Below are 17,130 nucleotides of genomic sequence, written 5' to 3' on the forward strand. Positions count from 1 at the left end.
GGGATTTAACAATCCCCCCAAAACAGCCCAAGGTGCACCCTCCAAATCCAACCCCCTCCCCAAAGTGTGCCGTCCTTGGGCACGGCCCTCACGCCAGGATTTCCAGAGCAGCGCCCCTGCCAGCTCCGTGGCAATCCCTTTCCCCAGCTCCTGGCAGCAGAACAGGCGCCTGATGCCGAGCCAGTGCCAGGTTGGCACCGTGCCCCCGACACAGCTGGGCCGCCACGGTCCCCACTGGGCTGGCAGCAACTCCACCCTCTCCAAAGCACATCCCTGGAGGTGCACAGAGCCCGGTTTTCAAGGATCTGTCCTTTCCCAGGCCAGCTTTCCTCACCTCACCCCCACCTGAACCGCAGGAACTGAGCACTCCAAGCACAAACACAGACGCCCACCTTTACTATGCGTATTAATAAATATTCTTTATTTAAATTTTTGCACATTGCGCTTTAACATATTACATCCAAAACATTTTGCAAATGGATGTCTACTTTGTAAAATCTTATATTCAGCTCCTTGTCATTCTGTACAGAATTATAGGTACAACATTACTTTGCCACTAGTTTGCTTTTTTGTAAGTCTCACAGGAAGAGAAACATTGAATGAAAAGAGATGGCTTAAATTAGAAGAGAGGCTTGCACAGCTACTCAACTAAAGATACAAGCCTGGAGAAAGAACAAAATTAAGGAAATCACCTCCACCAGCCTCCCACCAAAAAAAAAACCAAGAAAAAAAAAGAATCACATTAATTTAAGATAAAATTTTGCCATAAGTCACTAAATTAAGTTTGGAAGGAGAAGGCGCAGTAGTCATCTCGAGTTTCAGTGACAGACAGAGTTGGATTGGGTTCAGTTGGCTCCAGCTGTTGCCAGCCAGCTGTTGCAGACGGGCCCCTTGTGATCGTTGAGGCGACAGTACTTGTTGAACTTCTCCTTCAGGTGCTGCCGGTACTGCTCCCGGTTGCTGTAGAAAGACTTGTTGTTTGCCATGAAGGACTGGATTTCATCCTGGGAGATGAACAGTTCCTCGTCAGAAGTGCATTCTGACTCATCCTGCAACGAGAACAGGGATTTCAGAGCTCCAGCACTGCCCTCCTGTGCAGCACATCCGTCCCCAGCCTGCCCTGTCACACCAGCCCAAGTGCTGATCCGGACACCCGGCTCACACGCAGGGCTCTGCTGGGCTTGGGGTGAGAAGCAGCCACTTCAGTCATGAAATGGATGCAAATCAGCTTCAGTCTTAGCACATTCCCATGGGAAGAGGATGGATTTTATTAGAGGGTTTTGGGGAAAAGGTGGGGAAAGAAAAAGGAGAAAAAAAAGGAGGCGGGCGAGAGGGAAAAATGGGGGGAGGAAAGATGAAAAAAGGAAGGAAAGAAAAGGAAAAAGTGGGGAAAGAAAGAGGGAAGGATCTAAATAAGTGGAAGGAGAAGGAAAAGAGAGAGAAGAAAGCTGCCCAAGGAGCCTGCAGTGGGAAGTAACATTTGAGGCCTGAAGGCAGCAATAATGCCCACTCCATGTTAGGGAATAATGCAACCTTGACAATGAGCACTTACAACACAAGTTCTGTCACTGCATTCCAGTGACAGTTTCTCCTCCTCTGCAAAGCATTCAGTTATAAACTTCCCAGGGAATGTGCACAAGCAAATGAACACTGGGACCCAATTCCTCACTGGGAGTTGAGTTCTCAGCCCCACAGATTAAAGCAGGATGCTACACCCTAAAATTCAAAAGCAGTGGTTACTTACAAGGAGCTCCACTAAGCTTTTGGCACCTTTTCCAGTATCAGGGACAAGTGACATTTCTGTAGGTTCTGCAAACTGTGACACATTTTTCATATGCTCAAACCAAGGCAACTGCTGGCCGCTTTTGTCTGCGCTACAGCAGCTCTCAGCGTGTGTGTCTTTGGTCTTGTCGCGGTGAAACTCTGTGTGCGTGAGATTTCCTGAGGTCTCTCTGCTACCTGCATCTGCCAGACAGCTTCCAAGTTTCTGAATCTGAAATGGAAAAGAGCCTGGAATGAACTGCCAGCGGTGCTTAACATGGAATATTCAAGTTTTAGCTGGAAGCAGAGGGAAAAGAAGGGAGTTCAAAGGAGAGCAAGGGTAGATACTTGTTTTTAAACGTGTGCATGGGGAGCCGGGGGTGGCACAGTCACTGAGGGTGAGTAAAAGTGCACATGCTTAGGAACATAGAAGACACTCCACCACAACCTACTCCAGGAAGGACTTCAATTCCAAACCTTGGATGACAAAGGGACAGGAGACCCCTGTTACCCCATTTTCAGCATTAGTCTCAATCGAAATTTAAAATCCTTCTGTAACTACTTTCAAATGTAAGCATTTAGAGAAGCAGCTGGCAGAGCCATGTTCCTTACGTGGTCATTCTCACACTTCAAAGCTTTACTTTTCTTTTTCTTCTTTTTGTTTTTGCCTTTTGTGTTACTCTCCTCTGCATTAGCCCAGCACTCCACGCAGCTATCTCCATCCTCCTCCTTGTCGTCGCAGCGATGGACACAGGCATCGTCCCCTGCAAAACACAGCCAAGTTTCTTCTGAGATGCTGCAGCTTTGGGGATATTAAAGCACTATTATCTTCTTCCCAAACCTACCATTTTCATCATGGTTGCAGATGCCCTCAGTGCAGGCCACGTCCGAGCCCTCCCGGGACCCCGTTTCGCTGCCCTCCATGCTTGAGGAATAGCCACAGTCGCTGCCAGTACAGTGTGGAGATAAACCTGAGACAGAGGCCAAAATTACTGCCATCTGTAGGAACTGCTGCACATTCTTTAGTTATGCCTCTAACAAGAAAGAATTCAGAGAACCCCAGACCAGTTTGGATTGGAAACGTCCTTCAAAATCACCTCATTCCACCCCCCTGCCACGGGCAGGGAGTCCTTTTTAAAAATAGGTGACCACTGTTCACCCCATATATGGCAAATGCTTTTTAAAAATGAAAAGTAACGACATTTAACATACCTTTCTTGATTTTAGGTGAGCCTAATAAGGTACCACTACTAGGACAAGTGCAAGAAGTGCTTTCATTAGTAACAATTACTTCTACGCAGTTGTTGGCTTCTTCGGTGCTACCACAGGCTTTGCAGCTGCTTTCCGTGAAGTTTGAGTTCTCCTTCAAACAGAAACAAAAAACACTTGCAGGCACTGAAAGCAGCTCAGCCAGCACTTTTGTAAAGGATACTCTTTCCATGAGAAAAACCAGCTGACACTGACTGATAACGGCATTGCTTAGAATTCTTCACAAGTACAACACAGCTAAACAAAACCCCCATCAATTTACCTTGACCTACAGTCACAGCCCATTAAGGTCAGCCAAGAGATCCTGAATAATAATTCCACTTAAAGATTCCCCTTCTCCAAGAATTCCATGGTAATTGCCTACAAGCAGCATTCGAATCCCCAGGCTCTAAGTGATCTTTAAGAAATGATAGCTGAAAAACAGTCTGGCATAACCTGAACCTCAGACTTAGGATTAAAAAAACCCCACCCCACCAAACCTCCAAAAGCTGAGGAGTTCCAGGTAAACACTTTACAAAGACTCCGCTCATCTGAAAAAGTATTAAATTCCACCAGCGACCAAAATCCAGTAAAACCCCTCAGGAATTCTACCATGGAACAGTGACCTGATGGATGAAGCCCCAAAAAGCCCCAGCTATCCACATTTACCTTTGCCTGATTGATTTCCTTCTCTTCTGCTGCCTGCAGAGGAGCAGGAATCTCACACACACATTTATTTTTCCGTCTGTTCTTCCTCTTTTGGCGTTTCTTCTCTTGTTTAAGCTCTCTCACTCTTTCTTCTTCTGAAAACTCTTCACAGAGCTGTTCCAATCGACTGATGCCCTGCACTTTTTCCACAGCCATCTGTTTACAAGAGGTTAGATCTATTTATAGAAGTTATCACAATTCAAGCTTTTACATTTATAACAAAAGAAGGAGAACAGCCAGTAATGAAGTCCCAGTAAAACAACTACTGAGCACAGGAGAAAAATGCCCAGCCAGATGCAGTCACTTGGTTTAGCTTGCTAGAAACTCAAGTGTGGGGGAGCTCTGTGTTGCACCTATGGCCCACAATCACAATTTTCAGTGAAGAGTTGCAGATTTTAATCCGTTGTTGGATCCATGATACTCTGATCCTGCGGGAGTAAAAAAACTCCAAGAGCTAACCAGCTCAAGGTTCCACTATGATCTTTCCCAAACTGATTTTCCTCCTCCTTCTCTGGTGTTTTAGAGGTTTTTAGAGAGAGCAGTTATTATGAATGGAAGATAAACACAACAAAAAAGATCCATGTCATATAAACTGTTAATTAATATTAAGTATTGGTATATGTTAAAGGAGCCACATGGAGTTCTGTCTGAAGCTCAGGATCCCACAGGATCAGAGTGCATTTGGAACAAGCTGAATGCAAGTTAGCAACCACTTCTGTAATTCAAAAGCATATCCTCCAATTTTACTCACAAACGCAGTAAAAAGCTTTTGTAGCCTAAGCTACTTGAAACGCAATCAGGTAGAAAGCCAGAAATAACTGAGAGTTAATAACACAGAAAAGTTCAGTGTTCTGTAATGAAAGTAAAGCAAGCCTCAATCTCTTCTATTCCAGGTTATCCCACATGGGAACATGCTCCAGCTGTGCTGTGCACGGATGTCACACAACTGAACGCTCTCGACACTCTTTACAGCAACAGTGGGCCCAGTTACTGCAGCAATTCAAACACAAGTTGGACAAAACTCGATGTTTTTACCTCAAAGCTCTTGCGTAAAGCATCAACGCCCAGGTAAAAGAGCATCTGCCACGTCTGCTCCTCAGCCCGCAGCTTCTGCCAGATCCGGTGCAACCTCTCGTAGAGGTGGATGCCCAGGCAGGTGAGAACCTCCTCCTGGGCTATGTCTATTGTCTTGGCGTGCCTCTCTCTGCGTCTGGGGGAAAGGGGAACCAAAGCAGAGCATTGTTAGAGCAGCTGGAAGCCAACCACGGGATCAAAGCAGGGCTGAAGTGTTCTCTGTAGGTACAACTGCAGCTGTGTTTGCAGGAGCAGCCTGGCAGGGCTCTGCTGTGCTGCATGCAGATGCAAAATAGAAAGGACCAGGTCAAAGCCACCACTGTGAAGCAGCACTGTGCCTTGCCACCACTGACTTCAGGTGTCACACCCTGCTCTTCCTAGGAAGGATCAAGAGTTTAAATGCCAGAGATGCATTCTTTAGTGTCCTAAAATTTGCTAGAGTTCACAGCAATTATTTCACCATCAGTTAGCTCAAGCTGAATAAACACACAGGGAATTTTATACATTACTTACCGTGCAAAGTAAAAACATAATCTGTTCGTTATCAATCTGTTATCTATCAATCTGGTCAATCTATTAAGGGAAAACCATTATGAAAGGATTTACCCTCCTCATTAAACAGTTATGACTGAGCTTTAAAGGTATTGAGGTTGGAACTAGATGATCTTTAACGTCCCTTCCAACTCGTTCTGATTCTCCAGTACTGAGCTCAGAATTGTACTTTTCACTGGAAGGTTTAAAGATGCTTAAAAAAGGTTCAGAAATACGCAAATGGCAACAAAACTCATCTGAACGCTTGGCATTTGGCAAAACTCAACCAAGGTTCTCTTTCTATTTCGCATATTTGAACACCTCAGTGGACAAGCAGGCAGCTCTAGGGAGAGAACAACAAACTGCAAGACACTTGGCAACTTTTTTCTTCCAAAGCACAGGTGACACCTTCGAAGCGCTCTCTCCGAGCCTACATCACTACAAATATTCACAGTCACGAGTTCATCACACAGCAAAGAGGCAAAAAGCCACTTTGGGCAAAGACATTGAAGAGTCAAATAAAGAAGCAAAGCGCTAGATAGCCCACTCTAGCCAATTACATACTCATACCCTCCTGCGAACTCGGGCTCGGCCCGGCCCAAGAGGTGCGCGATGAAGTCGGTCTCGCAGCACACGTGGATGTGGCGCTCGTGGGGGCAGCAGCGCAGCCCCTCGTACAGGGCAGCACAGTAGCCCTTCTCCTTGCTGCAGTCCAGCTCCCCGATCAGGATGTTGTAAGCACGCAGCACTTTGTTCTTGCAGTCGGTGCAAAACCTGCGGGACGGCACAGAGTCAGGCTCCGAGCGCGCTGGGTAAGGGGGGACGCGTCGGAACTGGGGCACGGGAGGGTTGTGGTGCTTCAAAAAGTGTAATTATTGTAATAATATTTTGGCTATTGTCCACCTAAATCGACTGTGAATTATCCCACCTATTCTACATTACTACCCTGGAGATCAACTTCCATCCTCCGAAGTGAATCGCTGATTCGAAGAAATTCCTACACGGAATTCAACTCAAAGATCAGAAACCTAACAGTGAACAAACAGTGCAAACCAGGGCAAAATCCCTCTCAAGCAACACATGCCACATCAGCTTACAGCAATTCTTTAAAGTGTACTCAAGTGAGTGATAAGAAATAAGGAAAAGTTTCCTCTGGTGCCTGCAGTACAAGAGCAATCTTTGTTTCCATTACAAACATATTCTGAATTATTAGATTGCTGTGCTGATGGCCAAATGAGGGTTATTTATAACACAACATACTCATTTTAAACATGTGACAGCTCATGTGTGACAAGAGTATACTTATAATTAAAATACAAGCAAATTAAGATCATTCTATGTCATAAGAGGAGTAACCTTCAAGAGGCTACAAGATCTCTCTTGCTGGATGACTCTAAAAATGCAAGTCAGACAAGCTGCTCACACTTCAGCTCAGAAAGCTGGCTCTCCATGCCAGCTCTGGATGGTGTTTTTCCCTTTCCTAGTGTCTCCAGCCACTTGACAGCACTAAGTCAAACATATTTTGCTGTTAGAGCTACGCTACCTGGCTGCTTTCTGTGGTGGAAGGAGAGAAAACAGCAGTATTGTTGCAGGTTAGCACCAGGAAGGCAGCCAAGCCAGTGTTTAATGTCACAGGAGATTAAAGTTATTTTGTTTCCAAAGTGTTATTTCCACAGCACCACCGCCCCCGCGCCCATCTGTGCCCCCACAGTTCATATCAGAACCTTGAGACTGCTGGAAATTAAAACTTTTCCATCAGCACGGCAGCTCCTGTGCACATGCAACTAATAATTCAGTGGCTTATTTCCGCCCTGCAAGAGACATTTAACAGCACAAGGCATAAAAGAGTGGTCTAAAACAGTGCTTTAAAGGCAACACCAAGCCTAAAATCTGCTTGCACTAGCGCAGTTCAGAGGATTTTGAAATGGCACACGCTCCCTGAAAGCCTAAAAACAGGCACAGCCCAAGAGCAGTGAAAGAGTGAATGAGTATACACAGTTTTGATACATTAAACTGTAAATCGTAATTTAATCCTAGCCAAAGAAATTAAGATGAGCAGCTATGAGTTCAGAGGTTTCCACATTTTCCCTCTCATTAAATACAAAGAATATTTCACCACCTTTGTCTCATCAACCATCCCAGTGCAGCCCGGCAAGGTCCCCCATCACCACCAAGCCGAGATCTTCAGTTCCACAAGAAAAAAAAAATTCTCTACATTCTGAACACTTGGATAAAACCACGTATTTCTCAAAAGAAAGCTGTGGTTTGTTCTTTTCCCATACCTGTGTTTCCGTAGGTAGGTTTCTAATGTTTCTAGGAGACAGCTAGAGTCGATCAGAACTACTTCATCCCTGCATTCCTGGGACATGAGCTCCCACACATCCATCCAGCAACCCCTGCAAGGAAGGGAGAAACAAAACTGTTTGTGATCCTGGTGGGGGTCAGGACAGAAGCCCAGCAGAGCCTCATCCTTTACCTGACTGCTCCCTGGGAGGGTCCATAGCAGAAAATGATGCTACACTTGCTCTCTTTCCTCTTCCTGTCTTCTCTGTTTTTCTTAACTGCTCTTAACTTCTTTGAACTGAGTCTGCTACTGCTCCCTTCACTGTCACATAGTATTACCAAACATTTTTCAGACCTATAACGTATATATTATCAGCTAGTTATTTTTCCTAAACAAATCCTATGGAAAATACTGCTCTGTTCTTCAATCTATTTTGAACTCTTTCTAGCTTAAGCCTTAACATCTATGAAAGTTTGGGTCAGACCTGAGATGCAAATTCTGCTGTCCATGCTTATAACTAACCCAGGACTCACCACGACTTTTTAGTGTTACAGCTGAAAACCAGTAGTGATTTTTAGAATATTACTTGAAGTACAAACACATACAAGTTTTAACACTTGTCAGCTGAAGACAATTTATTAAAATAACAAAAGAAAAAAGCAAAACAAAACCAAACAACTTTTACCATAAAAAACCATAAAACACCCTACATCAAATTTCAGAAATTTGTTACAAGAATACCAAAATAACTTTACAACACACGTTGGGATGTGAAAAAAGTGCATTAGAGAGCAAAAAATGGACTTTAAATAACAAGCCACAGTTACCTACAGGCTTGTCTGCACTTGACACTTTATCAGAATGGTCATGTCTGTGTCATGGATACAACAGAGCAGGATAATAGGAAGAAGCAGCCCCATTTCCTAATTAGAGGAGTTATCTGTGCCATCAACCAGTTTGCCAGGTCATAGGGCTTGCATTTTGGAGAGTTTCAAATGCTCCTGGAACCCCAAATGGAGCTGAGTAGCCAAAAGCCAGGCAGAGACTGAGGACAGCAAGCAACCCTCGAGTGGCATTAGCTGCTTACATAACTCCTCTAATTAAACACACAGCTCCAACTCAAAGCCTTTTTTGTGCGCAGGAAAGGCCCAGCAGATGCAACTCATCTGAAGGAGTTCTTGTAAAGAAGTGCAGCAGGAGCTCTAGGCTGGTAAATGAAGTTTGTTCTGTGACAACTGGGCCTCCACAGCCCAGCCAGAGCCTGTGTCCACTGCAGGCAGATTTATTTGGATTTATTTGGATTTGTATTGATACTGATACACTTCAGTCACTTCTGTACAGAACAGAGGGGTTTCAGCTGAAGAAGGGGGTGCAAGTCCTGTTTCTTGAGCAAACTGCACTGCTCACCCACAGGCCATGTTATCTGATAACCCCAAAGCTTTACCTGCAGAGTGTAAAATACTGCTCTTCCACATATTCCCTATCCACCTGCCAGCATCCAAAATACTAAGGGGATTTATTCCAGCATGAATTGAGGAAATAAAAGCAGCATTTTCCTCTCTACTCATTCAGCTTCAGAATTGTTCTACCTTGCCAAAGTGCTAACTGCAGGTTCCACAGCATATGTTCTCACACAGAAAAGCTTAAGCTTACTAAATATAAAAAAAACCCCAAAACCCACTTTCATAATGCTATGAATTTGCTTTATTTAAAAAAATATGTATATACACCCCATACTCTCAGGATCTTGTGTAACATAAGCTATAAACTAATTTTATGAAAAGCCTGTAACCAAAATATAATAGAAGATAATGATTAGTCGCCACTATCCTCAAGCAGCACAAGTGAAAATCAAGTGTCAAATTCCACATGCCTGGTATCCCAGGGGATTTAACTAAACCCAGAGAGACTCCAATCTGCATAGAAAAATACATGTCCTGTAACTGGAAACCATGAGCAAGCTTTCACAGGTTGGAGGCTTAACCAGGAGCAGAACACAGCTGAGTAAAAAAGGTCCAGACAACTCCAACTGAGCCCAAGAGATTAATTTATTGGTCATTATATAAAAAAAATATATAAAAGGAGCCACCCCACAAACAAGAATCCTCCCCAAAATCCACAACAGATTTACAGGGAGTGTTTTTCTGCTTAACCAGCTGGAATACATCATTTCAACTTCAAGACAGAGGCATATATGCATATTGTTCAGTGGTGTATTCAAAACATGCTGTCACATTCCTGAGAAAATACATTTTATGGAGTTCCAGTTTTAACCCTGCATCCAACCACAATAAAGCCTTGGTTAACAGTTGTGCAAGGCACTTTTAATAATCCCAAGCAAAATGAGGAATATTTATTTAGCACGTACCCTTTGACCTCAGTGTGAGAAAATCTGCTGAGCAACCATTTTGGTCTAGAGCACAAAAACCAGTTTGTCTTTCTAGAGCATTGTTTATATCACAGTGCAGAAGCCATCCATGCCCTGAGCTTGCCCAAAACTCCTGGTGCTTCTCTTCCTCTCTCCCACAACTATTTAGGTCTGCCATAATCCAACTACTACTCTGGCAAACAGATCAGAGCATAAAAATTGATCTCAATGCTTAAAAATACATTACTTCCAATACTTTGCTTCCTTAAAATATCTGAATTGTTTATGTTACACACAGACTTACCCCAAAGGTTTTGGTTTGTGTGTGTCCAGGGAGTGTAGCTGACACCTCTTGTTCTTCTTACTTTTGGGAATTGCATCAATCATGTCATTCAGTTTGGACCTATGGGGAAAAAAAATGTGAGGAACTTTGTATTCTCAAAACCTCTGGATAAGGTTACACTACCTCACTCTCCCCATCTCAATCTCCTCAACTTTGCACTAACCTTCCCTGCTTTTCCTGCTAACTGGAGCAAGAAGAATGAGCTGAAGCCAACTAGAAGGCCAAGGCACACTGTGCTGAGCACTCACTGTTTGCTCTGCTGACAGCTGAGGAACTAATGGCACTGGGGTATTTATTGTGCTCACCAAGCCCAGAAGGTTTCACTTTCTCAGTTGTAACCTTTCTACCCAAGAGCAGAAAGAATTAACACTTTTATTTTTTACATGCCAAGTAGTGAGGCAAACACTCTTCTTCCAGAGACCATGAAAACCCCCCAGTGCCTGTGTCAGATGAATGACTGAACATTAAATATTGGCATCTTTCAGCTGCAATCATGGCACTGCAACTGGTGGTATCAAAGATTACGTTTGTTTTTTTCCCAGTTTAGGCAACAAGTAGCTGGAATTCATTGTGAAACATGGATGTTGAAGAGGAGAATGTACTGTGACAACTCAGCATCCCCGAGAAGGCACAGAGAGCGGGGATGGTGCGAGCAGCTCGCAGCCACTGACCCGTGCACGTAGAAGAGTGTGTAAAGCTTCTTGGCATCAGTCATGCAGCTGCGGGTGACCGAGAGCACCCCCTTGGGCCCCACGGTGAGGGGCTCCAGGGCGGGGTTCCCCGACTCCACGAGCTGGGAGAAGAGGCGCTCCACGCTGCGCCGGCAGCCCACGCACGGCACCAGCTGCGACAGCGCGCTCAGCACCTCCCGCGACGTCACCATCATGGCAATGTTCAGGTCCTGCTGCTTCAGCATGCTGTGTCTCTGCAAAAAACCCAACAAATTACTTCATTAAACATTTATCCTCCGGTTTTTTTTCTCCTCTTGTTGCCTCCTTTTACCAGTCATCTCAGCAAATGCTGCTTCGGAATAAACGTCCTGACCGGGAAACCCTTTTTTCTCCACCTCGGCACAGATGTTGTAGGAAAAGGTCTCACACACAGACTGCAAGTTTTCATCTTCTACTCACACTCATTCTATCTTTGGCACATGGAAAGGAAATTAATGAACGCTCGTTGGCATTTATGGAAATCTCATTTACAACCAAGTAGTTCTGCTCAGACCATGACAATTTAGCAGTATTTTTCCTGGAAGGCTAAATGCCCTTTCCCATTACAATCCTACTAGCTGGAATTAAAGAAAGCACACATTACTACACAGGGTGAAGCCTTTGACTTCAGTAGTGAACATCCAAAGTCTGCTATTAATAGAACACTAATGAGAACACCTTCTAATATTGCTTACATCGATAAACAGCTGTAGATGTGTCTCCTGGCCCCTGTGTCAAACACATCCAGGCACACGTCCTCACAAAAAGCACATACCCTTCTAGTCCTTCTCACTGCTGAATTACTGCCTTGGCTTTCAGCAGCACTGGAGTGCCACCAGCAGAGCTGGGCAGAGGAGAGAGTCCCTTCCTCACAGCCCAACACACAAACCCACACTTGGGATATCAGCACCACTGAGAGTGAGGGTCACTCTTCCCCGGTCACACAAAGCACAGCTTGAGCTGTATCTGCACAAGGAATGTCATGCCACCACAGTATTTTCTGTATTATTGTCACACCACACCACTCAAACACTCCTAACGCACAAAAGACTTGTCACAACTTCTGGGGAAAGGAAAAAAAGACCACACAATACAGCAGAACTCAGCAATACATCAACTGAAAAAATAAAGTGTTTTCAGCTCCTTCTATGAAATGTGGAAAGCAGAGGTACCATCAGGTAACATTTAAGGTTTGTGCTCTTAGAGGAAGGCCCATTAAATCATCTGCCAAGCAGTATCACTCTGCAATAACCCTCTTTCCTGTAATTAATTGCAGGAGTCACAGCAAAGCAGGAATGAGCTATTTTCACAACCCAGCTACACTTGGCATGCAGCACGTGTCTGCACTGCTGCTGTCAGCCTGAGTGAGGCTGTGCAACTCTGGCCCTTTGGACATCAAGTGGCATGATTCTGCAGCTGCTACAGGTGTTAGGGTGCTACAGTTATTTGCAAGAATTTGGCAGATCAGTTTGTGTTATTGAAAAGGCAGCTCAAAACTACTTAGAAAAATAAAAATCAAGACGTATTCAGAAATTGTAGTTCCCATGGTGAGTTTTGAGCTCTCAGACATGCAGCAATTGCCTACAGACAAGACAACGTGCAATAAATGCTGTGGAATCCAGAGCACAACTGAACCCAGCGAGTGCACTTTGGTACCAATGTGTGATTGCTCCCAGGTGCTGACGTGTCTGAAGCATTCCAGGAGTCACAACCTCCTGGAGAAGCAAAAGCACAAACCTAAGGAAAGCAAAAATCTCACTTCTTAGGAAACATTATTTACCTGAATGAACTGTTTCAGTTGTGTGCTGTTATTCTGATGTCCATCGAGGTTCAGCACATTATCAGGAAATTCCATCACCATCTATACAAGAGAGGAAAAACAATTTAAAGAGGAGCTTTCAGACAAAAAACAAACAAACAAACAAAAAAAGCCAAACAGAGCATCAGTTGTTTTACTTTCTTGGGGGAAATAAGACTGAAATTATGTTAAATGCTCATTCTTTTCATTACTGGGGCTTGGGAAAGGATAAAAGTAACTGTTTCAGATAGTGAATATTTCAGCAAAGTAATAAATGCTTCAGTAATATAATGTTCTAGAGGCAGTTTATAAATGGCAACTCTTAAATAGCTGTTAGAAAGCAAAAGTTGCTAACTGGACCATCAGTATTTATATTATAATCTACATGACTTGAGACCCTGCTTCAATTCAAAAAAATATATAGATACTTCAAAACACTGAGATCCAAATGGACCCAACAGCTTCACTCAATTTATTAGGCTCTGAGGAAACAGTCACAACAGTTTAATGACAGAGGCGACTCCTCCAAAGGCTAATTTCAAACCATATTAACCCAACAAGGTACTCCAAGGCATAGTTTGCTTTGTGTGATTGCAGCCTCAAGAGGCTCAAAGCAAAATGTTAAGCCTACAGAACAATGTGATTACTTTTAAGTAATTAATAACATTTCTTATCAAATTATGAGAAACAAAGAGGGCAATTTCTTGGGAGGGGGCAGGAATCAGTAACTTCCAAAAGTCCAAAAATCCAACTGTGCAACCATGGAGTAAAATGAAAGGAGCTAGAAATATGTGTAAAGCATGGCTTAGCTCTCTTCTTTGTCCAAACAGAGAAATAGAGAATTTGTCAATATGAATTCTGAAAGGTCACTTTAAAATCTCAAAGACGAAATAACAACTTTGATTAATAACTCCAATGCAAATGAACACCAAATAAAACTGTCTGATTCATCCTTTTTCCTCCTTCCACCTTCCCTCAGCTGTCTAGGGAAGGCAGAATTCCCTGCTGTCTGCCTAATTGCCAACACTACCTCCAGAGAACTCACACACTCACTTTTCCAGGCACTGAACACCACTCCAAAATAAACACCATTTCTCTGAGAACAAGGCACTATTTTGCTGTCCCATGTGCCCCAGTGTGAGCATTAGCACAGCTGCCTTATCTTTGTGCAGAGCAGTGCCACAGCCACTGCCAATCCTAACCCTCAGCTCCTTTTGCAGCTTCCCTTGCTCCTGATCCATCCACACCAAGCAGCTGCACCGGTTTCTGCTGCAGATTTACAGGTTTCCTACATCACTAATGTGGTGTTTCTGTGGGCCAGGAGCTACAAGCAAAAGTGAAAGCTCTATCTGCTAATAACAGAGACAAGAGATAAATCTGCCTCGTTTTCCCCCCTCACCTTCATCTCCCACTATCAGACAACACCCCGAGGTATTTGGTACAACAGAGCAAAAGAATCAAAGACTAAATTAATTCATGTGTCTGATGAGATTTTATTAAGTGGTTAAACATCAACCACCATCACACCCTGAACGGGAAGGGGAAAAAAAAAAAAAATCCTGTAATACCACATCAAATGGAATGCCTTCTAGAAACCATAAAAGCTGCTTAAGAAATGAAAAGGGCTAAATATTGAAACCTCCTTTAATTTCTAGCTGAGCCAGAAGGAACAGGGAACTGTGGTGGTGAACAATCCACTCGGGGCAGCACCATCTCCCTGCACCTGAGCTGCTTCCTCGGCTACTACAAAGCAACATCCCAGACTAGGAGCACATGGGCCATTCATTCCTAATTTGCAATCACTAATCCACTGATTCTAGATTTAAGGCACAGATTAACTCTTTTGTCTGACTAACAGGCACATTAGTCCCATTATTTTTAAAATCTGAGTTTTAAAAGAGGTCAACAGGAGCCAGTTACTATCAATAACCACCATCATTTTTTAAAGATGGTGCTGCAGATGTAAAATTCTGTTTCGAAGACAGCTGCATGTCTTGTAATAGCTCTCATTAAGTATTTAAAAAATAAATTATAGATGACAGACAAGGAAGCTCAGAGTTCATTCACTTGCTTCTGCAGGTTTTTTTTTAATAAAAGCCTCCAGAAACCACCTAGAAATCCAAGTACCTTGTAATAACAGTAACAGAATGAAAAAAAAAAAAAATAGAATGGATCCAAGATAAGATTTCTTCATGGTGAGGATGACTTGCACTTGCATAAATGCCTCTCCTCCAGATGGATATAAAACTGATCTACAGCCAGAGGACCCTTTCAATCATGAGGATGGTGTAAAAAGCAGAAGGGCAGCAACAACACAGTGCAATTACACAAAGTTTGGGCCCGGTGTTAAATTCTGGGACTAAACCACAAATGGAATTTTAGGTCTGCTGAAGTCATCTACCTGACACCTGGTACAGCTGAATTTTCACTTTCAACCTATTACACACAACAAAAATAAGAAGAGCTTGGCAAGTCCACATGACACAAACTAATGGGTAATTTTTATAGGGAGTCCAGGAAGGAAAAAACAAAACAAAACAAGAGAAATCCAAGAGCTTAAAACCACATGCAAAATGAAAGAGCAAAATAACTTTCAAGGTGTGGCCAAGACACCAAAAAACTCAAACTTACACTACTCCTGCACAGTGCTGGGTTTTCCAGGTGATCAACCCCTCTAGGAGGGGCAGATACTGCTTTGGACAACTTTAGGGGAAATTTTGCCTAATATATGAACACAGTTAACCAGAGAGAACCCAAAAATAATGATGATATTTGGTAAATTAATAATATGCCACCATTCAAATTGATCAAAATTAAAATACAGCAATAAGACACTGTTCAAATGCAGCAAAACCAGATGGGGCCTGTCTGAAGATATTCAACAATTGTGGTCTGGAAGGTGAAAGAATGGTTTGGGTTGCAAGGGACCTTGAAGATCATCCAGTTCCAACCCCTGCCATGAGCAGGGACACCCTCCTTAGCTGATAAAACTCAGGGTGTCTTTCATCTTAAACATAAGGTTAAGAATTTAAATCACCCACATTTTATACCATTAAAGTAACTAAAATTACTGTCCCACTGACAAGAGAAACCGAGTATGAATCATTAAGATACTAAATTACACTAAGTGCAATATTATTTTCAACACATTTTCATGCATTAAGAATTAAAACAAACAGCAACTGGCCAGTTAGAAAATTTTTTTTCCCATTTGTTCCGTGTTCTCCTACAACGCAATTTTTAAACCTTCCTCTAAACTCAAGAGAAGAAGGACCAGAGAGCCTCCAAGCTGCATTTAGTTGATTTCTCCACTGAATCTTCTGGAAACGGCAAAACCACCACGTTTTCAAATTCAGAGCAACACCCTGAAATGGGAACTCTCAGATTTGTTCAATTTCTGCAGACTCGATAACCCTGACTTCACGCCAAAGCTTTCGAAAATGCCTTTAGTCTTTTCTTGCCGGTTTAAGAGCAGAATAACCGCCGGGTTTAAGCCGGGGTTTAACGTTAACATGGCTCCCTTCCTTCCCAGCTGAAAAATGGCTTTGCTCCACCCTTGAGCACCGAGCCACGCTCGTGGCTCCAGCACAACTTGTGCACAGGCCCCGGCACGGCGATAACTCCCTCATTATGCGGTTCGCCTGCTTTTAGAGCCGGGCATCAGATAAAAAAAGTTGCCACATTCAGCTCTGTTAACCCCAAGTGTTGCAAAGTCCCAAAGATTAACGCTGCAGGAGCCCGAGGAGGAGCCAGCGAGGCCCGGCAGGAGGAAAGGCCCGGCCTGGGAATTGCAACACGCGGGAGGCGCCGGGACAGCGCGACGGGCCCGCGGGGACTCACCGTGAGGGTGTCATCGATGTAGAGGGGGATCTGCCTCTTCTCGAAGGGGAACTCCTCCTCGCCGTCCCGGCACACCGCCACCAGCCGCGCCATCGCTGCTGCTGCTGCCGCTTCCTCCCCGCTCCAGCCTGCGGGCGGCCCCGGCCGGAGGTAAACACCCGCCGCGCTTCCCCGCCACACTTTCACCAGCAGCCGGCACCCAGCCTGCGCTCCCCATCGCCTGATTCACCACGCCGAGCCCGGCCCACCCACCCCGCCGGGAGGGACCCGCGCGGGCCGGCAGCGGGCCGGGAATGCGGCAGGACACGGGCGGCGAGCCGGGGACGGGGCGGGGGGAGCGCGGGCACAGCCGCGGGGGGATGGAGACCCCAGGGGGGGTGATGGAGAATCGGGTGGGGAGATGGAGCCCGCGGGGGAAAATGGAGCCGCCACGGGGAGATGGAGCCGCCGCCCCCCGCCCGCCAC

General features: G+C 44.5%; 1 protein-coding gene across 2 annotated transcripts; it reads right to left on the reverse strand.

Moving 5' to 3' along the window:
* Window positions 1–393: 393 nt before the first annotated feature.
* Window positions 394–16,859, reverse strand: LOC121672201 (gametogenetin-binding protein 2). 2 transcript variants are annotated; one of them, XM_042044775.1, is made up of 13 exons: window positions 16,666–16,859; window positions 12,808–12,888; window positions 10,989–11,242; window positions 10,279–10,377; window positions 7,605–7,718; window positions 5,887–6,096; window positions 4,753–4,927; window positions 3,679–3,873; window positions 2,974–3,124; window positions 2,607–2,732; window positions 2,374–2,525; window positions 1,745–1,993; window positions 394–1,049 (listed from the first exon to the last, which is right to left on the reverse strand). In XM_042044775.1, exons 1-13 carry the CDS (start codon window positions 16,756–16,758, stop codon window positions 846–848), a joined length of 2,103 nt encoding a protein of 700 aa, XP_041900709.1. In that variant the 5' UTR covers window positions 16,759–16,859; the 3' UTR covers window positions 394–845. The 2 variants fall into 2 exon arrangements, with proteins under 2 accessions (XP_041900709.1, XP_041900710.1); XM_042044776.1 differs by having other exon boundaries at window positions 5,893–6,096; window positions 16,666–16,856.
* Window positions 16,860–17,130: the final 271 nt, after the last annotated feature.

Source organism: Corvus kubaryi, unplaced genomic scaffold, assembly GCF_017639235.1.
Source record: "Corvus kubaryi isolate FWS band 111438036 unplaced genomic scaffold, C.kubaryi_AGA036_p1.0 41175, whole genome shotgun sequence".
NCBI lineage: Eukaryota > Metazoa > Chordata > Aves > Passeriformes > Corvidae > Corvus > Corvus kubaryi.